Source organism: Chlorocebus sabaeus, chromosome 18 (assembly GCF_047675955.1).
Source record: "Chlorocebus sabaeus isolate Y175 chromosome 18, mChlSab1.0.hap1, whole genome shotgun sequence".
Classification (NCBI taxonomy): domain Eukaryota; kingdom Metazoa; phylum Chordata; class Mammalia; order Primates; family Cercopithecidae; genus Chlorocebus; species Chlorocebus sabaeus.
In genome coordinates, this window is record NC_132921.1 from 51,354,767 (window position 1) to 51,382,354 (window position 27,588).

A 27,588-nucleotide genomic window follows, 5' to 3' on the forward strand; every position below is an offset into this window, starting at 1 on the left:
GGATGTGTGTGTGTCTGTGCTTGTATGAGTCAAGAGTGGTTTGCAATAATACTTGCATATGTATTCCTCTTGATACGGGAGGTGGGCAGGGAAGTGCTTGGTAGAGAAGGGTGGATCCCTGGTGAAGGCTTCACTGCCGGGCCTGTCCCGTGGACCTAGGTGAGGACAAGCATATCTGTTTTCATGCCCAATTGTTGCATTTCCCAAGACCACCCTGGCCTATCACGCCCCCATCCTGTGCCTATAAAAGCCCCCGAGATCCTGGCAAGAAGAGAAACAAGCAGGTGGATGTCGAGAGGAACACACCAGCGGAAGAGCATACCACACCGGCAGGCGCTGGCAGGCCACTGACTGGTAGAACAACACCAAGTTTGACCAGGGCGATTGGAGGAGAGCCCGGCCTCTGAGCAGCCCAACTCCAGGGGAAAACCACCTTCCCGCGCCATCTCCCTCTGGCTCCCCATTCATCTGCTGAGAGCTACTTCCACTCAATAAAACCTTGTACTCCTCCAAGCCCCCACGTGATCTGATTCTTCCAGTACACCAAGGCAACATATGGGATACAGGAAGCCCTCTGTCCTTGTGATAAGGCAGAGAGTGTAACTGAGCTGATAAACACAAGCCACCTATGGACGGCTAAACTGAAAGAACATACTGTATGTAACACAGGCCCACCAGGGCTTCAGCTGCAAACATTCACCCCTAGACACTGCCGTGGGCTCAGAGCCCCACAACCTGCCCGTCTGCCTGTTTCCCCTAGAGGTTTGAGTAGCAGGGCACTGAAGAAGCGAGCCACACCCCCATCGTATACCCTGCGAGGGGCATAAGGGAACATTTCCCATTTCACCCTCACCTGTTGTGTGCCTTGTTCTCCAACATGATTGGGCAAGTCAAGGATCCCCAGATATCTGAAGAAATCCTCCACAGGAGGAGACAAATGCAAGCCAAAAAGGAAGTGTAGAAAATACAGATAATGGAGGAAGCAGAGGAAATTTTGAAAAAGGACAAAATCTCATCATCAGGATCTATAATGAGGGAAGGAAAGATAATCTGTGGAACAGAAATAGTATATCATGAAGAATAATCAGAGAACAAGAAAGTTATTGAAAAAATGAAAATAACTGAAACAAAACTTTCAATAGAATGGCTGGAAGATAAAATAACTCCCCCAAATAGAACCAAAGCTAAGAAAATAAAAGAATCTATCTAAGAGTACCAGTATGTCATGGAAGTAACCACCCTCTAAGGTGGCCCCCAGGGGTCTTTGCCTCCTTGTAATCAGACCCGGTGTAGTCTCTTCCCACCACGAATAAGGACTGCTTTGCACGGGAAGCCGCATACTGTGGGAGGGACAGTACATGGCTTTTGAGGCTAGGTCATAAAAGACGTTGCTGCTTCCGCCTTGATCTCTTGGATCAGTTGCTGTTGGAAAGGCTGCTGCCCTGTCATATGGATGCCCAAGCAGCCCTGTGGAGAAGAGCCGCCTTGCCAGCACCATCTCACAGCCATGCGAGTGAGTCACCTTGGAAGTGGATCCTTCTGCCCCTAGTCAAGCCTTCCAACGTGTCCAGCTGCCCAGCCTTCAGTCTTCCAGCTGAGGCCCTGAACTTAATGGAGCAGAGTTGAGGCATCTCCACGCTGCTCCCAGAATTCCCTCTCCCCAGAAGCCAACAGCATGATAAATGATTATTTCATTCATTCATTCATTCATTCATTCATTCATTCATTCATTCATTCGACAGGGTCTCTCTCTGTTGTCCAGGCTGGAGTACAGTGATGCAATCTCGACTCACTGTAGCCTGGACCTCCCGGGCTCGAGCTATCTTCCCACCTCAGCTTCCTGAGTAGCTGGGACTACAGGCACGTGTCACCATGCCTGGCTAATTTTTGTATTTTTTGTAGAGTTGGGGTTTCACCATGTTGCCCAGGCTGAGACTATTGTCTTTTTAAGCCACTAAATTTTGCTATGATTTGTTACACATCAGTAGATAGTTAATAACATTCACTAATCAAGGTACTGTAAAAAATACAGCAGAAAAAAATTTGAGGGGAGTGAGAGACAAATGACCACAGACCATGAGAAAATTTCCCCAACGTGAAGGTGGGAATCTTTACATTAAAGGGGCCCCACATGCACACATGAGTAAGATACAAATCTGCCTTGAAATGTATTATTTAAAAATTTTAGAATATAAATGGAAAAGAGAAGATATTACAAAAGTTTTAGAATGCTGGGAATTCTAGGAAAAATGACAAATGATTATGAATCAGAAACCTGTGAACATTCTCAGCAATACTGGAAATTTTTTTTTTCCTGGAATTTTTTACCCAGTCAAAATGACAAATGTGAGAGTCGACTAATGGCATTTTCAGTCATTAATTGGCTAAAAACATGTTTTCCATGGGTCTTTACTTAGGAAGCTCCCGAAGAATGTGCCTCAGCAAATTGAGAAAGCCAAGGAAAAGGCGTGGGTGATTTAGGGCGTGAAGACGACCCAGGTGATATTCACACATGGTCTGGAGACGGCAAGGGAGAGTTGGGCTTGAGAGATGGAGAAGGAATTGATAGATGATTTGATGTGTTTGAATGATTACATCAATTATTGATAGGTGTAGGGCATATTTCTTGGGCCTTTTGTACAAAGTAATAATATGGTAGTTATATAGAAAACTATAGTTACTCCCAGTTTGCAAAAGAAGATAGAATCAATTTATTCATCACTGAAGAAATATTAAATATTTACATAGTCCTAATAAGGTAAATTCTTGATTTAACCAAAAATTATGATAAAACTGTATTGGGAGAATAGAGGTAGGGGCAAGAAGTGTGGTGGTTTAACTCCTCCACTACCATGATAAGAAGTCAAGAGACAGTGTCTAAAGTGAAAGAAGCAAGAAATATCAGGACTCTAATTTCCTCAAAATATGTGGATAAATACCAGAATAAACGGGAAGAGTTGAAATGTATTGCTCTTGGGGGATGGAGATGGATTAGATATGGAACTTTTAATTTCTGTTATAAGCCTTTGAGTGTTATGTCCACGTTTAATAAAAACTATTTTTAAAACCTTAAAGGAAAGTAGTTTGTTAAAGCGGATGTTGATGTACTAGTCATAACATTGTAATTTAACTCCCTTTTCTTTTTATTCTCTTTCACTGGTGAAAAAAGAGGCTGTAAAAAATAGTGACTTCTATTACCTCAAGTTAGTGCAAGGCCTAGGGCTAAAAATTAGTAATTTTTCACTCTTGAGGCAGCGCTCTGATGATGACTACAGTGTGTGTCTCGTTCACTTCTGTAATAATCCTTTTTTTAATATATTTTAGAAATGGTTTTGATGAATGTTGCTAAAATATTGGTAAATGCTCTTTAATTTTGTTTAGATGCAGAATGAAGGTTTTTTTATTGCCAGTGCACCTTAATATATGTTCACTGATAAATAAAGGAAAATAGTTGTAATATAGGGAGTTGGGTTCTGTATAATAAAATTCTATTTTTCGTTCCTTAAAATGCCCTTAATCTTTATCATAAGCAATAATAGAAACTATTTATTGCCCATGTACTTTAATGTATTTTCTGTAATAATAAAAGAAAATGGTTGTAATAAAGGAAGTTGGGCTTTGTGTAATAAGTTCCAATTGTTTTTTCTCTAAAATGCTCTTGATATTTATTATAAGCATTAATAATAGAAAGTTAGACCTCCCTGGTGTTAGTACTTTAGAGATGGGTCACTGTTGAGTCGTTTCCACTTTTCTCTTCTCTTAGTCTTGACAGCATATGGCAAGCTCCACTAAAAAAATAAAACCTATATTATTTTTAATGACTTTTTTTGCTCGCCACAAGTAATCTATATCCTGATGTATTTGAAGTAGAGCAGAAATATCAATTATATAAATGTGCTGATGTACCAATGGACTATACACTGTTTTCTTCTATGTTGTTAAATTATAAAATAATATGGTAAGTAAATTTAAACAGTATATTTGAAAATCCTAAAGTATGTTTATTATTTGTCTGTTTCATTTGGGTCTAATTATTGTAATCATTTGACCATAATGCAACAAGTTTGAAAAATAATAGAAAAAAGTCAGATGGGGGCCTGGTGTGATGGCTCACGCCTGTAATCCCAGCACTTTGGGAGGCCAAGGCGGGCGGATCACGAGGTCAGTAGTTGGAGACCAGACTGGCCAACCTGGTGAAACCCTGTCTCTAGTAAAAATACAAAAAAAAGAAAAAAAAAAAGTCAGATGATGAAGTGTGAGTACATTTCTATTTTCTTCTCTCGGTCTGCTCCATGAAGACTGGCACACAACCCTTTAACCGTGCGATGCTCTTCAATGTGGGCTTCAAAGAGGCCATGAAAGACAGTGTCTGGGACTGTGTAATCTTCCACGATGTGGATCATCTACCTGAAAACGACCGAAACTATTACGGATGTGGAGAAATGCCACGTCATTTTGCTGCAAAGCTGGATAAATACATGTATATGTAAGTAGTGTGCACTATTCCTGATACTGTACGATGTAATTGCACAGTCATAGCATTGAAATGGTAGCTGCATTATGTCCCTAAATCTGAGAGAACTCAGGAACCCCAAGAACATCATCTTTAACTCTATCATGTCCTCCTGGGGAGCCAGGACACAGAGTGGCTTTTCGTTCCCGTGGGTGCTTCCTTACACAGAAGTTTGAATGTGGTGTGGTGGGAAAGAGAGCCTAGTTTCTGCAGTCAGACACACACAGATTTAAACTTGGGTTCTCACACTTACAGTTCCAGGACTTACAGGTTAGTCACTTGCATCTCTGAAGGTATATTCCTTGTTCACTGGGATAATAGATCCCATCCATATAGCTGCTGTGAGATCACATGTGCTCTGTGCCTGCTGTGTGGTAGGTGCATAACTCATCTTGACTCCTGTCTGCTCTCCCCCAGTGATGGTTTGGAGGGCCACAAAGTGCTGTTTATCGTCTTCAAACTATGCATTCTTGACCTGCCCCTTCATAATAAGAAAACCAAATCTTTTCGTTCTCTAATTGGAGATAATTTAAAATGTGAACAGTTATCAGAGCTGAGATAGTAACTTAAAAGGACATGAAAGAATGCAGGTCTAACCTGGGGAAAGGATCACAGTTTTCATTGGCTAACGGGAGTGGAGAGAAAAGAAAGCTTTTTGTTGCTTAGGGCAGGAAGATGTTGCCTGTGTCACAGTTTTGCCTAGTGCTAATCAACAGAGTAGAGAGAAGCAAAAAGTCTGACACAAGCAGGAAAATAATGCTTGCTTCTTTCTTCCTCTTCTTCTTCCTCTTCCTCTTCCTCCTCCCCACTCCTGCTCCCCTCCTTCCCCCTCCCTGCTTCTTCCTCTTTCTTCCTTCCTTCCTCCTGCTCCTTCTCCACCTCTTCCTTCTCCTCTTCCTCCTTCCTTTTGTTTTTGTTTTTGTTTTGTTTTGTTTTGTTTTTGCTAGTCATTGTTATCATTAGAAAACCTTTTTCTTTGTTACCTCTGTATCTGAACTTTGAGTATGGGGTTACCTTGAAGAAGGCCATCAAGGTTCATAATCTGGTTCTTACCACTTCTGGAAACTTGATTTTGGTCAGTTTGCTAGAATCAAATTAGATACAGGGTAACCGATTTTCACACACACACACAAAATGATAAAGGTCATATAAACTAGGAATTCTAAATTAATTTGTTGTTAAATTCTAAATTAATTTGTTTTTTGTCTAAATAATTTGTTGTTAAGTTGTAAATGTCAATTTCTAGTAAACAAAATACAGTTGACCCTTGAGTAATGCAGGGGTTAGAGTGGTGACTGCCCCCTCCCCCACCAGAATGCAGCTGAAAATCTAGTATAACTTTTTACTCCCCAAAAGCTTAACTACTAATAGCCTACTGTTAGCCAAAAGCCGTATCAATAATGTAAACAATTGAGTAACACATATTTTGTATGTTGTGTGTATTGTATACCATATTTTTACCGTAAAGTACGCTAGAGAGAAGATGTTATTAAGAAAATTAGAAGGAAGGGAAAATATATTTACTGTCCATTAGGTGGAAGTGGATCATCCTAAAGGTCTTCATCCTCATCGTCCTCACGTGGAGTAGGCTAAGGAAGAGGAGGGGTTGGTCTTGGGGTCTCAAGGGTGGCAAGGTGAGAGAGTTGAAGATGGAAAAGGAGGCAGGAGAGGCACATTCAATGTAACGTTTATTGAAAAAAAATTGTGTATCCGTGGACTTGCGCAGCTCAAACCTGTGTTGTTCAAGGGTCAGCTGTATTCATATCCATCTAGACTAGTCCCTGGGTTGGTTAGGCATCTTGGATGTTTGGATAGTAATTAGAATGTAGCTCAGGGAGAATGGCAGTAGATCAAGGCCTGGGCTGGACAGTGCATAGACTTCAGCTGTGGGATGAAGCCTGGTGAAGCGTCCCTGCCCCACAGTGGTGGCCACACTGCTGCTGACCAGAGAACTCAGACCCTCAGGTGTGGTGTCTCTCCCACTTTGGACAGTGTAAGATAAACACTGCAAGAGTTTGACTTGTTGGATTTTGTTTTCTCTTCTTTAGTTTATCTGTTATACCTTCATTTTACCTAATAACTTTCCATTCTTTGTATAGTACAATTGATTATTTCCACTTAGAGCAGTAAATGGAATTGATAGGCTTGCTGATTTATACATGTCAGTAAACACACAGACACATTTATTCATGTCTCCCTATCTGACGATCTCAGGTTTTTCCTAAACTACTAGCCTGGGCAAGAATAATCCATCTGATGTGGGAAGTACACGGTGCCAAGAAAGTGTATTGGCCCTGTGGAACCCTCAGCTAGTCTTACTAAAATACCAGAACACTAAGCTCCCAAGAGTGAACCTTGAGAGGTCTCAGGAGAGTATGGTTGTCTTTAGGGTCAGTGTTGCTATTACTATCTTGGAGTACCTTTGACCTAGGGTGAGGGCAAGACTGCTTTCTCCTACAACCCTAGGCTTCCATGAAGGAACTACTCTTCCTTGGTCTGTGTGCCACACAAGACCTCAGCTGGCAAACAGCACGTCCTTCTCAGAATGTGAGGCAAGTCTCTCTAACGAAAAGCTCCCTCCTCTGAGACAGCTTTGCTGTGGTCGCAGCCAGGTTTCCCTCAGCTTGAGTTTTGGGTACTCTGCATGCTCACGTTTTCTGTGCTCTGACATCTGCTCCCCAGGGGCATGTTTCAGTCCACGGGAATGTATTCAGGATTGCAGGTCTAGGGACGCTGCCTAAACGTCAGAAGCCAATCTATACCTAAACACACAGTTTAGCTAAGTAAAAATACAGTTCAGAAAAGTTTAAACACATTGCATTGTTTGACACATTCCTTGGAATATGAGTTAGGGAAGGGTAAGGGAAATAAAATCCAAATAAAAATATAGTTGTTTCTGTAAATATCAGTGCATTGAAAATGAATATATTTGTAAATATCCGTAAATATTTTAAGAGTATAATCCTGACAGATAAGATCATTATAAAATTAGACAACTAGAAAATTAATGCTAGAGTTGTCTTTTGTAATTGATATTTATCCTGCTTTATATAATAAATAATGCATTTATAATTCAGTTAATTTTTTAAGTGTTACTAGTTTAGGAACATCTGACATGCATTGACCATTATTAATATATTTAATCATGTTTACTTTTGTTGTCAAAATATACAATTTTGGGGCACTGGGGTTTGAGCCTTACAGGTTTTGTTTTGAGTCTTATTTGTATACTAAATATTAAATTTAGGTTTCCATAAGTGCTTTACATTTAACATAACACATTTACATGTACTTGTTTCACTAGAATATAAAGATGTTTTGTATCTTGCTGTACTTCACATTTTCTAACATATTTGTCTATATAGAATATAAAGGCATATTTTGCAAAGCACACAAAAGACTGAAACCTTCATTTCACGTGGGAAACTATTATGATCTTATTTTTCGAATACTGTATCTTTCTTTTCTAGTCTTCCATATAAAGAATTTTTTGGTGGTGTAAGTGGACTGACAGTGGAACAATTTAGAAAGATCAATGGTTTTCCTAATGCCTTCTGGGGATGGGGAGGAGAAGATGATGACCTTTGGAACAGGTATGTTGAGGTACAAATTGTTCACTAATAGAATTTTTATAAATCTTATTTATATTAGGTAAATTGTAATACTTATCTATTCCAAGAAGATTCTTAAGGATGGGAAATGTTTGAGGTTTCTAAACCCTATTTTGTGTTTCTCCTTTTTTTCATTAAGACTGCTTTCTGAAATTACTGGCAACATATAGATTAGAGCAGCAGTCCCCAACTTTTTTGGCACCAGGGACCAGTCTCCTGGAAGATAATTTTTCCATGGACCGGGGAGGATGGTTTCAGGAGAAAACTGTTCCACCTCAGATCATCAGGCATTAGATTCTCATAAGGAGCACGCAAACTAGATCCCTCACGTGTGCATTTACAATAGGGTTTGTGTTCCTCTGAAAATCTAATGCCGTTCGGTGGTCTGACAGGAGGTGGAGCTCAGGCAGTAATGATTGCTCACCTCCTGCTGTGTGGCCCAGTTTTCAACAGGCCATAGACCTATACTGGTTTGTGGCCCAGGGGTTGGGGAACCCTGGATTAGAGCATTCTGTTGTGTTTTAAAATTGAACTCACATAACCCATTTTCAAATTTTATTTCCCTGTATTTTCATTTCCATATATGATATTGTAGAGTTCACTATGCTGGATATAATGTAACCAGACCAGAGGGAGACTTAGGAAAATACAAGTCAATTCCTCATCACCATAGAGGTGAAGTCCAGTTTTTAGGACGGTAAGTTGAATGTCATCTTCAGATACCAAGGTTTCCAAAGCTGTTGAATATATGAAAGGTAAATAAAAATGCATTGAACCCCAAAAAAGCTGCTGAAGGGAATTTTCATAATGGAAGGGAAGTGTTTTTTGCTGAAGGGAATCTTTACAGAAGGAAGCATTTTTGGTGCTTGTTTTGAAGAGATATGTATGTGTTAATAAATATATATATTTACGTTAAAGAGCCTGGTTAACTATGTAAAAGTATTTATGTAACAAAACGCAACGTTTCTTTTACTAAAAATGTCTAATTGTAAAAGTGCAAAATAATGTTTTCAGGTGGCATTTTTTGAGTAGTAAAATTGCTAATTTAGAATAATGGTTTAGAGATTCTTAAATTATGTACAAGAACCAGAAATTGTAAAGAGCATTAAGTGCTTTAATTATAAGATGACCTTGAACACAGTCCTTATCAGTTTTCCTGTTTGAACATGTTTTGTTCCTTTTTTTTTCCCCTCTAAAACTATAGGTATAAATTACTAAGGTATTCCAAGGAGCGTCAGTACATCGATGGGTTGAACAATTTAATATATAGGCCAAAAATACTGGTTGATAGGTTGTATACAAACATATCTGTAAATCTCATGCCAGAGTTAGCTCCAATCGAAGACTATTAAAAGAAATGGCTGTCGTGGCAAGATAGACCACAATGCTGGATCATTAACTTGGAGCACACCCTTAGTGGAGGTCAGCGATTGGCTGTGTCACAGTGCCCTTTTCCTTGAGAAGAGCCAGCAGTCCTCAATGTTTACAGAGTGGGATTATATACAGTCACCCTTCTCTCACCCGTCCTCCCTGCTCTGAGACACACCTCTATGGCGAACATCGCAGAAACTGGAAGCCACTACTTAAGGTTGGAAGTTAAGAAAGCTCCCTATGAAGAGAAAAATTTTTATACTAAAATCTATAATTTAATTCAAGAGAATGCTTTTATTTCCGTTTAAACATATTTTGTATATATGTGATATAAATTAATGTGTGCAAATTGTTGAAAAATTAAATGTGTTGCAGTTTTGCATGTAATCGGTTATACCTTTATTGGACTTTTATAGACATTTTTTATTTGCATGAAAAAAAAACTCACTAAATTTATGTCACTAAACAAAGGTTAACCCTTGTGTGAAATGAAAGAACTGTCAATAATTGACAGCCAACTAATACAGTAAACTGTTATACTAGTTTTGAGCTTTAGACCTCAGCCTTTTGTGTGGAAGAAGTCATAGCTTTCTTAGGCTTTAAAGGGAAAGAAGAAAGGACTTAAACAGCTTTTCTTCCTACCGGGATTACCTATGTTTTTCCTTGCTTGCAATCTCATCTGATTTTGCTAGAAATCACAACCATATTGTTTATGCATATTGCATGAGTATTACCAAGAAAATCTTAAAAGTTGTGATGTGACATGATATAAAGGACCTCTTTATGTTAAATGTCTTTCATGTATCTCTGGTGTGTCAGGGATTTTGTGCCTCAAAAAATGTTTCCAAGGTTGTGTGTTTATACTCTGTATTTTTTTTTTAATTCACAGTGAACAGCACTTTTATTATTTCCAGTTCAGAAGAGCCAAAAAAAGTATCTTCATTTAAAAAGAAATCAAGTCAGTGTTTTTAAAAGAATGATCTATGGAAGAAAACCCAATAGTGCTTATAATATACAAATGAATTATACTATTAGATAAGAATGAAATATTCTATTTTTATGAAGATAAATACTTAGTAGATAAAAACAAATTTTAAGTTTAGTTCTCAGACAGAATTTCACTTTTGGAGGGGACCCTTGAATGTTAGTTTCATTCAAATTATATTTTGTTTTTTTCACTTTTAAGAGATTATATCTCTGGTATTAATTACTAAAATTTTCTTTCTGAAAGTGTAATTTTTAGAATTATCTTAAAATACATGATCAGTTATTCAGTGCGCTGATACTATTATGTCTTCTATTTATAGTATCTAAAAGTATAATTTAATAGAATTATCTTAAAATACATGATGAGTTATTCAGTGCACTGATGCTATAATGTCTTCTATATGTAGTATCTTATATGTTTGCATGATTGTCAGGGCTTTGTCCAGTTATCTTCATATGACTGTTCTCTGAAAAAAGGTCTTACTACCTGATATCAAGTACATATCTTAATTTTGGATGAACTTTTCCACAGTAAAGCCAAAAGGTATTTTTTTTTTTTTTTTGAAAATTAGCAATTGTAAAGATTCTTTAAAATATCTTGATATTTTCACAAATTTTAAACAAAAAATTAAATATCTATAAAACAAATCTTCAACAACAATGATGAACAATAGAAATCTATACATGAGAGACGTTTGGATAATATTTGTTTGCCTCAAGGATTGTTTACCTAAAACAGAACTATGGTTATTTATCTCAGATTGTAAGTTTTATTTTGAAGTGTCATTTTTATGGCAATAGTGATAACACAAATGACCACAAACTAAATCATAAAATAATTGAATTCTTACACTTTGAGAAAATGGATAGCTTCTCTGTTATAATACCAAACAAAATATTTTCATATTTCTTAGAACTATTTCCAAAATATTTATATTTCAGTTTTTTGTGGTACTCAAAATAATGAAAAATCAAACCTGAAAATTACGATATTTTTACTTAATTTGTATATCAGTTCATTTTCTGTTTCTATTACGTAGTTTTTTAAAGTCAATGAAAGATTGAGAATGTTAACATTTGTTGATCAATGTGGAGCTGTCCACAGTCGGTATCTTTTCATTTTTATATATATTTTACAGTTTCAAGAAAACTTAGTACTACTAGTATCTGCCTTATTTTCTTAAGTCTGACGTTAATTTTTGTTTCAGGAGTGAGACATAAACACTTTTCTTTTTTTCCGTTTTGAATATGGTTTGTCATCTCGTGAAAACCACCTAATTAGTTTGCTTTTTGTTTGTTTGGTTTGCTTTTTTAGTGTAGACCTAAAATTACTTCTGCCTATAAACGGTGACCTTAATATGTTTCTGTAAGTGACAGAGCTGTGCCCATTTATCTTCATTGTATGACAATAAATTATTACATAAAGATTAACAAATATATTGCAAATGAAAATTATCTTCTTTATACTATGCTTGGAGGATTTATTAATGAGCATATATTGATTGCCTATTCCATATCCAGTGCAATGCTAGGTATGTCTATGGAAAGAGTATTATTACTTCATTTCTAAACAAATGAGGTCAAGCAAATTGAGATCTTTCTGAAATTATGAAGACATCCTCTGATAACTTATCTGTTGTATTTCTTAGTATCAAAGTCAAGAAACCCGTATATGTGGACTTAGGGCTACTAGGAGGTCCCTATGGCACTAACTGGGAAAATTACATGGTGCTTTTCAACTACAGAAAGAAGTAATGACTAATGGGCCTGTCTGTAGAGAAGAAAAGGAAAAGAGTACACATTTGCTGTAACATGATATCTAATTCACAGTGGAGATAGTTAATTTTTTGCCAAAACTAGGGTTTTATGAGTATTTTTTAAATCTACATTTAAGTTTTTGTTTTTGTGAAAAGGTATTCAGTAACAAAACTTTATAATATTAAGTAGATACAGTTATGTATTAAAAACTTCCTTATATACCCTTTTGCCAGCCAAGATACTGATATCTGTTTTAAAACAAAGTGGAAAAATGTCTAATACAATATTCTCTTTCTGGAGGCTTCCTACAAGTGAAAGCAGATTTTGTCATTTTATTTGGCCTTTGCTTGTCTTTGATATATTTCTTTATGTGTTTTTCAAATAAATACTATTCTAGATTTATTGTCTTGGATTTGCAAGTATGCCAGTTGAGAGAACTAAAATGGTCGTAGTACTGTTTATCAGAAAGAGGAAGTGTACTTAAGATTATTTTATTTATTTAGATGAAAGGCTTCTACATAAATGCACTGAAATACATGCTAGTAATTTCTTGTATCCCACTTTTCTTCTTCTTTTGCTTCTCATGGAAATGTTTGTACTTTTTTATCATTGTCTTTTATGAAATATAATGTTCTAAAGACTTTGTGTGAAGATGTAATTATTTTCCTCTCAGGAACTTTTTTGGGTTACCTGGGATTTTTGTTTGTTTGTTATCCTAAATTTTAAATGAATTATTGGTGAATATCTTGGTTGACACTAGGGTTGCAATGTAAGCATAAGGTAACCACAGCTTAAATACATTTGGAGATCACTTTATTCCTTTATCTCAAAAGGTAGTATTTAAGTATTTTTCATTAGTGCAACAATTAGTAATCTACTATATCAAGATAAATATTTAAGAATTCATTTTAGGATAAATTTTCTTCTCCCTGCACAGCTTCAATAAATTAAGTTGGTGTGTTATGCTCAGTTTACTACGTGTTTTTCAGGTATCGATGACTTTTAAGGCAAAGACCCAAATCTCAAAAATACCTAGGGACTAGATTTGTATTTGAGACTAGATTGTGAGATCATGAGTTTTATCAACTATTTGTGAAATGAATTGTAATTACTTTATGTATAATATGATCTATAGGGATATTATCACTGCATGTCACAACTAAAACCAGACATTAAATCATAATCATTTAAAGCCATGAAATTTAGTCAGCTTAGTCTGCCCCACCTATGGTATTTATATGTCCTCTTGTGAAAACATAGTAACTTCATTTAATGATCATATGTGTGTGTGTGTGTGATTATTATATATTTTGTATATATGATCATTATACCTCCTTGATATCCTATACATGTAACACACATTATACATACACTTTTTGTGCTATCTTTAGACAAAGATTCAAGGTTGTTGGGTATCTTCTGGACCAAAATATTATTTAGAGAAGTCTGTTTTTAAGGAGCATGTACTGTGTTGCTCTTGATTTAAATGACTTCAGAAAAGTGATTTGCCACTCAAGTATACAATGAAAAGAAAAAATACAGTGTGAAAAATAAAACTTGGATCTTTCTCAACACATTCCCCTAACAGATTTTGGTTGCATGCCCTTGCTAATATAATTTTCCCAATTTTATCAGTTTAAGTGTGTGCTCTGAAGGATCTTGAGAGGTATCAGACATTACCTACCTTCAAGGAGTTCACGTCTTCTGTATGTAAAACTGATGTAGCGGAAACACCTGAAGAACCATATGCCATCAAATCAGGGGCTCATTTCTGTCCTTTGCAAACGTTGGTTGTCTGTTTCACTAATTGAGGATCTTTGTAGGAGCAGCTTTTCTCCAGCACATATTTCTCAGCTATAAACATGTACTTCAGAAGGAGTTGTTGAGATAATTGTTCTTTTGCAGTAGACCTTAAAGATTTGCTTTAGGATTTTGCATAAGGTGGGCTCTGCGGAAGGTGGGGATTAGAAGCAAATACTGTGGAATTTTTACTTATAATTTAGACTGATCTTTTTTTACTTATAACTTAGACTGAGTTTGAATCCAGGGGTCCTCTGCCATTATCTGTGAAACGTTAACACATTTTCAAACGTCTGTTGTCCTCAGTTTCCTGTTCTCTCAATCAAGGATGATGTTCTGCCCGAGGATAATTCAAATGATTAAAAATAAGCTAACTCTAGTAGAGCACTCAGTGCCACTGTGTCAGTGCCTGACACAGGGAACAAAAACTTGGCTCATATTAAGTCAGTTTTTCAGCTTTAGGTTAGCAAGCTTTTCTTTCATGCACATTCTTGGCTTATATTTAAAGAATGATACTGCATTCTTTAATGCAACTAGAAAATGAAGTCAGTGATTACCTTGTATGGGATCATGTATGTGAGCAATTAGTAAAACGGCAAAAGTGTACAATTGAAATTTGTCAGTAACAGTCATAAGAAGAAATGTAGCAAATAGGAATCAGGGTCCCTTTCCTCACTGGGTTGTGTGGTTTTAGATGGCATGGAAAGTGCATATTATAATATGTAGTTCAAGGAAGGCATTTAGTAACTCAGAGCTTCTCCCAGTATCATACCAGAAGAAGTCAAATATCCCCAATGTGCTGGAGTCCCTGCTCTCTCTCTCTCCAACCTTGGCTTTTGAATTTGACTTTTCATACATACCTGCAGTTTCCTTGGAAGGTCCTTCCTTTGCCTTCCACTCGCCCTCTCTCTTTGGATCAATACTCACTTTTAATAGTGTCCAATAGAATGTTTTGTGATGATGAAGATGTTTTATGTCCATGCTGTCCGATGTAGTAGTCACTAGCCACATGTGGCTGTCAAGCACCTGAGATGTCAGTAGTAAGGGTAAGGAACTCAATTTTTGATATTGTTAAGTTTTAATCAGTCAAATGCAGCAGGCAATCTCTTGTACTTCTAGAGCTTTAACTCCATGGAGTCACTAAGTATATACAGGAAATTCCTAAGCCTTTATCTCCAGCTCGGAATTATTATTAGCATCTGACTCATTATCAATTTATTGGTCATCCCCACCTGTTTGTTCACAGAAACTTAAAATTCACCAGGTCCATAGGTAAATGTATCAAATTCCTCTGCAAAACCTAGTCTTTTCTGGTATTCCCATCCCTTTAGCAAGTCAGGGCATGTATCATCCTCCCTTTTTCTCCTCCCCATGGTTAACATTACCTTTTAATTCTCTCTCCAATCTGCCTAGGTCTTTTGTTTCTTCAACAGCTGCCCAAAACCTTCCCAATCTGTTTGTTTGTTTAAGATAGGGTCTCACCGTATTGCCCAAGCTGGACTCAAACTCCTGGACTCAAGTGATCCGCCTGCCTCACTCCATCTTCTCACTGCAAGGATATATCTTCTTCTTTGACTCCGTTTTCCATATTGCCACATAAATTGTCTCTTTTGAAATGCCACCTTGCCAAAAGTCTTCCTGGGGCTTCCCACCGCCTACGGATAAGGTCCAGGTGTTTCTGCTTCTCATACGAGGCCCTTCATGATCTGAATTCTCCTTGCCTGTCCAGGACGGATAGCTCACCTGTCTCCTGTTTCCATTCTTTCCATTCCTTAGCTACCTATGGGCTGCTCCGAGTGGCCTCTTAACCGTTGCCTTTGTACACAATCTTCCCTATCTTATCCACCAGAGAATCTACTACATAGCTTTATTTGTTTTTATTTTTTTGAGACAGGATCTGGCTTTCTTGCCCAGGCTGGAGTGCAGTGGCACCATCTTGGCTTACTGCAACCTTCTCCCAGGTTCAAATGATTCTCCTGCTTCAGCCTCCTAAGTAGGTGGGATTACAGGCACACACCACGACACCCAGCTAATATTTGTACTTTTTTGTAGAGAAAGAGTTTCACTGTGTTGCCCAGGCTGGTCTCAAACTCCTCAGCTCAAGTGATTGCCTGCCTCGGCCTCTCAAAGTGCTAAGATACAGGTGTAAGCCACCAAGCTTGGCCTACACACCTCTTTGACTCAGTAAGCTCCTCTGGAAGCCTCCCTGGCCAACCAGTTTGCCACTCTCTCCTTTCACCTCTGCCCACAGTACCTAAACGCTATTAAAAGCATGGCTTACACTGTTGCATGTGTTTGATTAACAGATTTTCTTTTCTCCCAAAGACTGCTAACTATCTGAGAATAGCAGTGTCTTATTTATTTTTGTATTTCTAGCATCTGGCATAGTACTCAATGCATGAGTGAGTCTGTCAGGGGAACACTTTGCCCTCTAATTAGGGAAGAACTAAATGTCATTCTAAATTACTGTTCTATTAAAACATATACCTCATCAGGAGATCGAGACCATCCTGACTAACACGGTGAAACCCTGTCTCTACTAAAAATACAAAAAATTAGCTGAGTGTGGTGGCAGGCGCCTGTAGTCCCAGCTACTCGGGAGGCTGAGGTGGGAGAATGACGTGAACCCGGGAGGCCGAGCTTGCAGTGAGCCGAGATCGTGCCGCTGTACTCCAGCCTGGGCAACAGGGCGAGACTCCGTCTCAAATAAAAAAAAAAGAAAAAAAGAAAAAAAACCATATACCTCATAGTTGATTATGTTAGGTAGGACCAGTATCTTCATTAGGACTATTAAAGGCCATTGTCAAAATGTGTGACACACCTGTGAATAAATCTGAATAGAGAGCCTGGCTCTTTTGTACTCAATATAGTTTTAAAATTAAAAGATATGTTCTAAGTCAGTTGATAGAGGTTAATATGTAAGAGAAAAAATAGCAAAGAATTCATTGCCAAGATCATTTTTATTGTTTTTTTAAAAAATCAAACATGAAAAGTGAAGTCACCCTTCCCACAAAATATACAGTGTTATGTGACCCTAATATTTTGATGAAAGATTATATTTAAAGAATGATACTGCATTCTTTAATGCAACTAGAAAATGAAGTCAGTGATTACCCTGTATGTGATCATGTATGTGAACAATTAGTAAAACTGGCAAAAGTGTACAATTGAAATTTGCCAGGAATAGTCATAAGAAGAAATGTAGCAAATGGGAATCAGGGTCCCTTTCCTCACTGGGTTGTGTGATTTTAGATGGCATGGAAAGCACATGAGAGCAGATTGTGAAAACACCTATTTGGCTTATCAAAGAGAAAGTGTTAATTTATCTCTGGAGTGTAATTTTCATCTGAGGTAGTTTTAGCAATGTATCTAGTTAATTTCCAAGGATTATTAGATGTTCTTCACACAGTTCTCCCTCCCCTTCCACCCCTCTGTTGCCTGCTTTTCCTTCTCCCTTCTTCTCTTCCACCACTGTCTTTGTCAGAATCAGTAACAATCATGATGGCTATTAATTCTTCGTTAAATCCTGTTGAGTGTTTTTGTTTCAGCAGAACAGGGTCACTATGGTAACTAGATTCCCCTTTTATTATACTTTTTCCCTTGCCCTTGGTATGAATGTCATTTTGCATAGGGTGATTATGCAGCCTTTTAGCCTATTTAGCAAATCGGGTAGCCTTGTCTTTATTCTAACACCAATAATTTTTTGTCATTAATTAACACACTACGTCTCAGCATTGTGCTTAGTGTTGGGGGAATGGGGGTAAATGAGATACAGTTTTTTTCCAAGTAGCCCATAACCAAGAAAGGGAGATGCTTGCCATGGGCTTCTCAAAAGGGCCAACCCCCTTTTCTTCTAAATGTTTTACAGCCTACTTGTAGACCTGATGGAAAATTGGGCAAAAGTCTTGGACAGGTCCCATAAAAGAAGGAAGGCTTCCAGAGTTCTACCTTAGGCTGTGTCAGGGAGGGGCCTCGTCTGGTTACCACAGAGAGGGTGTGAGTGAGGGTGGGAAACAGGTCGTCCACAGCACTGCAGGCTGGGGCAGAGGAGGGGCATAGCTTCTTTGCTGGTGCCGCTCTGTAGAGCAGACAGGTATGGATAAAAGGGATGCTCTTCACTATTTACAATAGCAAAGACTTGGAACCAACCCAGATGCTCATCAATGATAGACTGGATAAAGAAAATGTGGCACATATACACCATGGAATACCATGCAGCCATGAAACAGAATGAGTTCATGTCCTTTGCAGGGACATGGATGAAGCTGGAAACCATTCTCAGCAAACTAACACAGGAACAGAAAACTAAATGCCACGTGGTCTCACTCATAAGTGGGAGTTGAACAATGAGAACACACGGACACAGGGAGGTGAACATCACACACTTGGGCCTGTCAGGGGCATTGTTGACGAGGCTGTGGAGAGTCTGGGATTGTCATACATTGCTGGTCATATTGCCTGCTATTGTCACCACCTCTGTGGAGGGAAAATTGGCAATATCCAACAAAATTACTAAAGCATTTACCTTTTGTCGCAGAAATCTTCTTTCAGGCATGTACCCTAAAGAAACATCTCGATAGATATGAAACAACAGATGTTCAAGTTTATGGACACATTGGTTAGCAAAAGATTGGAAGCACTTGAATGTCTATCCAGAGAGGACTGGTTGAATAAGCTCTGTTTACCCACACAGTGGAGCACTTTGAAGCCGTGTAAAGGGGGCTGGGGGGTATTAAACTTTTAAACACACACACATTGACTTTTCTGTCCACAGCCTGAAGGACTTCATTGCTTCTAAGTGAAAAGAATATGGCATTAATTTTATAGTATATTTTTATAAGGAAATAAAAGCTATCCAAATGCATATTAGGGCTCATTGGGGGAAATGATGGAGTATTTTTTTAATAATGGTTTTTAGTAGCTACATATCTAAAAACTTCTTTTAAAACTCATTTCCTGGGAGTAAATGTAATTTTTTTCCTCCAGGCCCAGAACCTATTTTAATTACTAATCTCATTGGGGGAACAAATTGAGTAGAAATCATGAAATCACAGATCAGGAAGGGAACTTCAAAGTCATCTAGTTTATTTCCCTTACTTTTTATTAAATATTAATAATAACGAGAAGAAATACAAGGGAAATTTACCACCCTTTCACCGGGCGATTGTAACAGCCTTTCGGCTCCACTCATTCAGTCTCCCCCAGCCACAAGACTGCACTTGGGAAAGCACCAATCAGATCGATCATTACCCTTCCTACCTTCACCAGCTTCCCCATGACACACAAGCTCTTTTATTTCTTAGCATAGCCCTTCAGTCTTCTGCCATTTCCTAGGAAATATCCGAGCCTCTAACTAAACCGAATTGGCTCGCCTTTCTCTGAATATTGCAGTTCTGTCTCAAATCTTAGTCCCACTGCAGCTTCTTCGCTCCAGGAATGACTTTTTCCTAGTTATTTGCCTGGTACCTCCTACTTAGCTTTTAAGAACTAACACAGATGTTCCCTCCTCTGTGAAGCCTCCAGGCCCCCAGGAATTAGAAAACATTTTTCTCTTGTGCTACCATAGTATTTTAAGTATTTCCATGGCAATGCTTTCCTTCTCCCTCCTTTCCTCTCTCTCTCCCACTCTTCCTCCTTCCTTTCTCTTTCTTCTCTCTCCCTTCTTTCTTTTTTCCCTCCCTCCCCCACATTCGTCTTTCTCTTTTTCTTTCTTTAATCCCTCCCTCCCTCCCTTTCCTCCTTCCCCTCCTCTCCCCTCCCCCTTCCTTCCTTCCTTCCTTCCTTCTTCTCTTTTTTTCCTTCCTTCCTTCCGTTCCTTCTTTCCATTGCTAAGAATGTTCCTTGCCAACAGGCCCTGTGTCTCCATACACCTTTATAGCTCCAGCACCTGGAACAGAGTAGGTGCTCAATTAATGTAGGTTGAACGAATCAATACATCTATGCTGTTTTAGGCTGAATAATTGACCCTCAGAGCTGTCCACATGCGAATTCTCAGGACCTGTGAATATGTTACCTTACATGATAAAAGGGATTTTGTATATGTGATTAAATTAAGGATCATGAACTGGGGAGATAATCTTGAATTGTTTAGGTGACCCGATATAATTACGAGGGTTCCTATAAGAAGGGGTCATAAACCAAGGAATGCAAGTTGCCTCTAGAAGCTGGAAAAGGCAGGGATATTGATTGTCTCCAAAGCATCCAGAATGAACACAGCCCTGCCAACACTTTAATTTTAGACTTCTGACCTCCAGAGGTGTAAGACGACGATTTTGTGTTGTTTTAAGCTACTGAATTTGTGGTGACTTGTTACGGTAACAGTAGGGAACTAATACACATGCCTATACAAATTAACAAGTCACAGTCCCTTTGGACTATTAGACATACTTTATAAAATCGTCTATTAAAGGACATAGACAATACACACAAAAAATAAAAGACATGGAGAAATGGCCACCTTCAGTAATTAAGTGAAAGTTAAGATAATTATGAGATATAATGGTATGTCTGTTAAAGTGACAAAATATTATTAACAAGCAGCACTGGTAAGGCCATAATGCCATAGAACTTAATATATTAATGTGTTCATACACTAATATTACTTCAAACAGTAATAGATACAGCTCTTGAGAATGTATTATGTACCATACATTGTTTTAAGTCCCTTGACATGTATTATGACAACTGGTTTCCAAAGTAACTCTCTGGAATAGGTGCTATAATTATTCCCATTTTACAAATGGAAAACAAAACAAAACAAAACAAAAAAAAAAACAAAAAAAAAGAAAGCTTATGTGATCTGTACAAGATAGTAACAAGATAATACTATTTGCGAGAATGGAGCCAAGACTTCTTCCCAAGTAGTTTGATACCCAAGGCCTTGTTTAGTCTAGGAGTTGTATACTCCTAGAAATGTTAGGTCATTCACTTAATAATTCAAATTCAACAAAAGGAAAGAGCTGTATGCTGCGTAAATCTGTTAATTGCAGCACTAATTACAAATACAAAAAACTAAGTATGTATCACATTATGGGGGTGGTCTAATTACAGAATATAAATAAGATGGTAATGTTTTCAAAAAATGAAAATTATAAAGATTACAGAGAAACATGGGAAATTGGTTATGATAAAATCATTAAAGCATAAAAGTAATTTAACAGTTATGATTGCAACTTTACATAAACGTTTTTAATAATCTATTAATAAAAAACAATCTACTGTGGTAAAACCATGGATTACTGTATTTTTAATTTCTTTAACATGATTAAATTCTTTTCCAGAGGAGTATAATAAAATAGTTACCTTTGAAAAAATTCTGACAATTTTGTTCTCAATAAATCATAGGATTGACTCTTTCAATTTAATGTTTTGTGTGAGGAGAAAGCCTATTTCAGATCCATTACTGATTTCTTTGTACTTCCTTTTATCTTACCAAAGAGAAGATGATGAATATTTTTATAGCCGTATCTGTTAAGACTTTCTTGGTCGTAAGTAATGAAATAACTGAATCAAACTCATTTTAAAAAGGAAACTCTTTAGTTAATGTGGTGAACATTCCAGAAATAGTCAGTGCTTCAGCCACTCAGCAGTGTCATCAAGACTGGCTTCCTCTCTTCCTGGAACTGCCCCCTCTCCCAAGGATGGCTCCCCTCGTAGTCCTAGGATGGCTGCCAGCACCTGCCAGGGCTGCCTTTGACCAGGGACGTACCATATTTTTATCTATTCATAAAAGAAAAGTCCTGGGTTTCCCTCTGATTGGGCCATTTTAGATCCCTGCCATCCCTAAATCAAGTGCATGGCAAAGATGATGAGACTTCCCTGATTTAGACCAATGAGTTCCTCACTTCCATTCCCCTCCTCCTGGAGCTATGGCTGAGATCATTTTCATTCCTACTCAGTGGGAGAAGAATGAATGGGATGGACGCTGGTGTTGCAGCTATAATGTCCCTTATGGAGCATTTGTGAATTTCCCTTTTTTTGTGTTTACTTTTTTACAGAGGAATCCCAGGCAAGGGGCTGACTCTCTGTGAGGCTCCCAAATCCCTATATAGGACTCCCATTCCCCGTGCAGGCCCCAACTAGCCCAGCAGTGCCTGGATCCAGGCAGTTCTCCCATCCCTTGCTGCTTCTCGGTGAAGAGGCCTAGAAGAGCAGAGGGTCTCTGCAGTTCAACTCCCTCAACCAACACCTTCTTAGCAGGCTTCTTAGTGGTTGTTTTGAGAGGCAACCCTTGTTGTTTTGATTCTGGCCCTAGTCAGGACACTTTAAATACACTAGTTCTATTTTTAAATATTTCCAGTGATTAAGTTGTTGAAATCAATCCACGGATGCAGAACCTGCCAGTCGAAACTTGAACAAGGTTACCCACAAGAGCTAGTAGTTTTCTAGTGTTTCCCAACAAAATGGTCAATTTCTTATATGCTGGTGGGTCATGATGCCATTTCTCACATCTGAACAAGAGGAAAAACAACAGCCTCGTAAAACCCATGGGCTCAGGAAGGGTTCAGTTGAGAGCTATTTGCCTACCTGGAGTCAAACCTCTCATTCCTTCCTTCCAAGAATGCTCCTCCATCCTGCTCAAATAGTTATGGAGCATGGACTGCGTGCTAGGCACTGTTCTCCAGAGACTTGGAAATGTATTCCCTTTTCTAAAGACATTTCTAAAAAAAAGTATATCTTTTCTAAATACACTTTCCTAATGAAGCCAAGAGTAGTGTTCACTGAGCTCAGCACAAGTGCTTCTTCAGGCAGCGACCCAGGCTCTGAGTTCAGCCTCAGCATGCGCTCCTGAAGCCTGTTACTGCGCTTCCACACCGTGCCTTCTACCCAGTTCCACCACCTTCCGTCTCCTGGGGAGTGACATTAATGGCAGCAACAGCAGGAGGGTGACCGCTGAGCCTGGAGGGAAGCTCTAGGCAAGTGTTGATTTAAGAAAGCCCGCATGTGACCCGTCTCTCCTTCAGCACTTGCATTGATTGCCAAAGATGAATTACCATCTGCCTTGGCTTTAAATTAACTGGGGCAATTCTAACCCAGAGAGAATGGGGAGCCAGGAAAATGGAATTGATTCTAAGCTTATTTCCATTTTGAAAGGCAGTAAGAAGATGTAATGGGGCTCAGGGAGGGGTGTGTTCTATGAAGTGTGAAGTCAGAGGAAGGAATTGGCTGTAAAACTAAGGGGTTGGGTGGGAAATAAACATTCTTAGGAAGTGCTGCCTGTGCTGTAGCTCTTGGTGGACAAAATGCAGTTAGAGGCATAAATACTCTAAATTTTCTTGTTTGACAGGTGCTATCAAAATGTTTCAGGAGGTATTTGTGATTTGTGATTACGCTTTGTGATTTTTGTTTTCAGAAGATATCTCAATATTAGTGGTTTTTTGTTTTTGGGCTGTGTGTGTGTGCGCATAGTGCCAGCTTCAAAGCTATGAGATTGGAAACTGCCTGATTACCCCAGGCTCAGTGTAGCTAAAATTGGACTCATTATCTCTGACTGCAAATCTGTTCTTCTGCCCGTATCCCTGAACTCAGTTACTCTCTCATCCATTCACACGATTAGCCAGGACGGAAGCCCGAGGCTTCCTAGACTCCTCTCATTCTCTCACAGCCCACAACAAAGCTATCATCACTCATCTGCTGATTTTCTATTCAAATACCTCTATAGACATCGAGGAAAAGAAGGAAATATTTAAACATCCTGGTATCTGAGAAGTGGCCTCAATGTTATTACAAGCTAATCTGGCTCTCTCCTAGCTGAGCTGTGTTGATACCTTGGATGTAATCTCACAGAACATCAACACCAAACAAGGTCGCTCTGAGACTATGACAACATAAGACAAAAACAAAAATCACTGTGAAACCCACAAAATACCAGATGTCACCCTCCCACTAAAATGAGTAACTGCTGCTGCTTTACAAATCACGCCTTTATCTCTACTCTGGTCTGCCCTTCCTGTAGAAGTGCTTGAGATACTCAATCATAGAATTATCCCCAGTTCCTTAGACTCTCCCCAAAGTCAACCAACCAAAGCCCGAGTCCTCTAATAGGTTTTCTTCTAACACCCTCTTAGTGAGATGCCCCACGGTTTCCCATGGAATATGCTTTCTCTTGCTGGAAGGAGTAATAAACCCAACTGATTCAACCACAAAGGTGTGTTCCTGGGGCTGTGGGCTGTGTAGCGTATTGACACCATTCTCTCCTTTCCATTTTTAGTTAAATCCTGTTTTTTATCATCACCAGCCTTTATTATCATCAGCAACAACATCCTGTGTAGTTTTCCAGGTTCCATTGTTCTTCCCCTCTCAGCCTTTTTCACGCTACCATGAGATTACCTCACCCACCCCACCAGTGGATTGTGTGAAACTTTTTGTTTATCAAAAATGGGCCATGGAATATAATGTATTTACAACATAAACTCCTAGATATTATGCACTGAGAAGAACACTATCATTTCTGTAATATCCTTGCCAAAAATGCATAATCCCATTTCAGTCATGAGAAAAACATCAGGCAAATCCAAATTAAGGGATACGCTCAAAATAACTGATCAGTACTCTTCAAAACTGTCAGCCATGAAAGACAAGTGTTGTAAGTTGAATTGTGATCCCCCAAAACAGATAAACACATTCTAACCCCTAGTAACTCAGTGTGTGACCTTATTTGGAAATAGAGCTGCTGCAGGTGTAATTCACCAAGACAGAGTCATACATGTCACAAAAAAACAGATGCTACATGATTCCACTTATGTGCAACTGAAGTAGTCGAATTTATAGAAACAGAAAGGAAAACGGAGGTTACCAGGGGCTGAGGGGTGGGAGTAAAGGCGAGTTGTTGTTTAATGGGTATAGAGTTTCAGATTTGCAAGATGACGAAGTCCCGGAAATCTGTTTCACTACCATGTAAATACACTTAGTGCTACTGAACTGTACACTGAAAAGATGGTAAATTTCTTGTTATATTTAAAAAATCAGATATATACAAATACATGTGTGTAAATATATATTGATTTTAAAAGATGAGATCATGCTGTTTAGGGTGGCCTCTAGTCCAACATGGCTAGTGCCCTTATGAGAAGATAGCTATGTGAAGGCAAAGACACACAGGGAGACTGCCCTGTGACAACAGAGGCAGAGATTGGAGTGATATAGCTGCAAGCCCAAGAAGCTTTGAAGAAGCAAGGAAGGATTATCCTCTACAGATTTCAGAGACAGCACAGCCCTGCCAACATTTTGATTTTGGACTTCTGGCCTCTAGAACTGTGAGACAATACGTTCTTGTTGTTTTAAGCCACCCTGTTTGTTGTTACTTGTTATAGCAGCTCTAGAAAAATGCTGTAGCAAAGAAAGACTGAGAAGCTGCTATAGGTTGGATGAAACTAAAAAGTGTTTCTATCAGTGTTCTTTTCCTGGTTTTGATAATTGCACTATGGTCATGTAAGTGGTTAATATTAAGAGAAGTTTGGTAAAGAGCTCTATGTACTATTTTTCTAACTTTTTTGAAAGGCTAAAACTAGTTCAAAATGAAAAGTTAAATAAACACGGTGTCTTAGGCTCTTTGTGCTGCTATAACAAAATACTTTAGACTAGGTAACTTATAAAGAACAGAAATCTATTTTGTACAGTTCTGGGGACTGTGAAGTCCAAGATCAAGGTGCCAGCTGGTAAGGGCCCAGTCTCTGCTTCCACAATGGTACTTTGGTGCTGTGTCCTCCAAAAACGGAGAGATGCTGTGCCCTCACATTTTGGAAGGTGGAAGGGCAAGAAAGCTGAAGTCTGTGTGAATTGTCTTATATAAGGGCCTTAATCACATTCCTGAGGGAGGAGCCCTTATGGCCTAATCACCTCTTAAAAGTTCCACCTCTTAATACAGGCATCCCTAGTCTGAAAATCTGAAATCTGAAACGCTCCAAAACCCAAAACATTTTGAGCTCCAACAGAATGCTCAAAGGAAATGTTGAGTGGAGCACTTTGGACTTCGAATTTTCAGGTTAGGGATGTTCAAGCAATATCATGCAAATACTCAAAAAGTGGAAAAAAAATCTGAAATCTGAAACACTTCTGGTCCCAAGTATTTCAAATAAGAGTTATTCAAATAGTACCATCACATTGGCAACACCTGAATTTTGGGGGGAATACAATCAAACCATAGCACATTGTACAGATTTTTTTAAAAATAAGAAACACTGGTTTGGAATACTAGTCTAAACATGACGCATCTCTGCTTAAAAACCTGCAATTGATGTGGGGGAAACAACTCCTCTATGTTGCTTTCACTCACAAAGTGCCTGGCCTGACATACAAGGGGCAAGGTTCACGAGCTATCCACATCCATCAAGCTGCCCTCTGCTCTCTGACCTGGGTTCTCCAGCAGTTCTGACCACACGTGCTCATTTCCATGCCTCCCCTGTTTCACATGACTCCATTCATCTATTATATCGTCTCCAGTAATTTCTCTTTTGTCCTTAGGCAGCACCACTCCACAGCTGCTTCTAATTGGGCTCCCAAAGCACAGCTCTGGGCTCTGGGAAGGAGGAGAAGATGGCAAGAGAGAGAGAGAGACAAACACATTTAGAGGTAGGGACTAAGTGTGCATCCTGTTTTGTTTTTTCTTTTTTTCTTTTTTTTTTTTTTTGATGTTTACATCTAAAACAATAAGAAAAAATAGTACCATCTCTGGCATTGCTTCCATCTCCAAAACTGCTGAATATCTGTTCTTATCTCAGAAATGATTTTCCAGGCTTTGGCAATCAAGCATCTTGAAATATCAGGATGGTTAATGGGAAAAAATCACTAATCAACTTCTGTATGTGACCAGACCAATGATTTTTTATCTGTAAAGTCTAGATTCATAGTCTCAGGGCATCTACTGATTTCAATGGGGATCCCTGGTTCCCTAAAGATAGAATATGTGGCAAATGAGAGCCTTTAGAAGAGGTAATTGTGAAAGAGCCTCTCACATATAAATGTCCCATTCAAATATTACGTTTATTTGAGTGTGCCTTACATAGACATCATACATAGCTTTTTCTTCTTGTTAAAAAGGGTAGGGACATTTTATGAGAATGAATACCCTTCTTTTAAATGACACTGTTGTTTAAACTCTCCCCCTCAATATTCACACACAAACACACTCACACCATTATAGAAAGGAGTTGTAACACAGAGGATATATGCAGTAGTGTGCTGGAATCAGCAACTAATGGCTTATTTTAAATTTTCAGAAATTTCGTGAGCTGGTTATTGAACATAGCATTAACTTATATTCAAACAAAGGTAATAAACAGTCAAATCTTATTGCTTCCTAACTACCTTACCAGTACTCTTGAGGCTGTTTCTATCTATTGTATCTGTATGGTGGAAATACTACACTAGACTTCTATACAACTCTTCCCAGCTGTGCATTTAGTGACATCGTGGTGGTAGTTTGAAATTGCCATGGTGAGATTGTTTTTACCATGAAAATTGGCAAACATAACAAACCTGAGCTAGCTTTTTTTCTCCAAAGAGCCAGTTAAACATTTACCGTCCACCGTACCCACAGCACACACACTT

The 27,588-nt window shown here is 38.5% G+C and overlaps 1 protein-coding gene across 3 annotated transcripts in view; it reads left to right on the top strand.

Moving 5' to 3' along the window:
• The window catches only part of B4GALT6 (beta-1,4-galactosyltransferase 6), a 64,338-nt gene extending 51,458 nt beyond the window's left edge, over positions 1-12,880 (top strand). For all 3 annotated transcript variants that reach the window (XM_007974366.3, XM_037982422.2, XM_007974364.3), the window contains 4 exons: positions 4,299-4,486; positions 7,984-8,106; positions 8,720-8,821; positions 9,329-12,880. In XM_007974366.3, the coding sequence (XP_007972557.1) occupies positions 4,299-4,486; positions 7,984-8,106; positions 8,720-8,821; positions 9,329-9,476 (561 nt within the window). In that variant the 3' untranslated portion in view covers positions 9,477-12,880. The remainder of the gene's footprint in view (positions 1-4,298; positions 4,487-7,983; positions 8,107-8,719; positions 8,822-9,328) is intronic.
• The last annotated feature ends 14,708 nt before the right edge of the window (positions 12,881-27,588 follow it).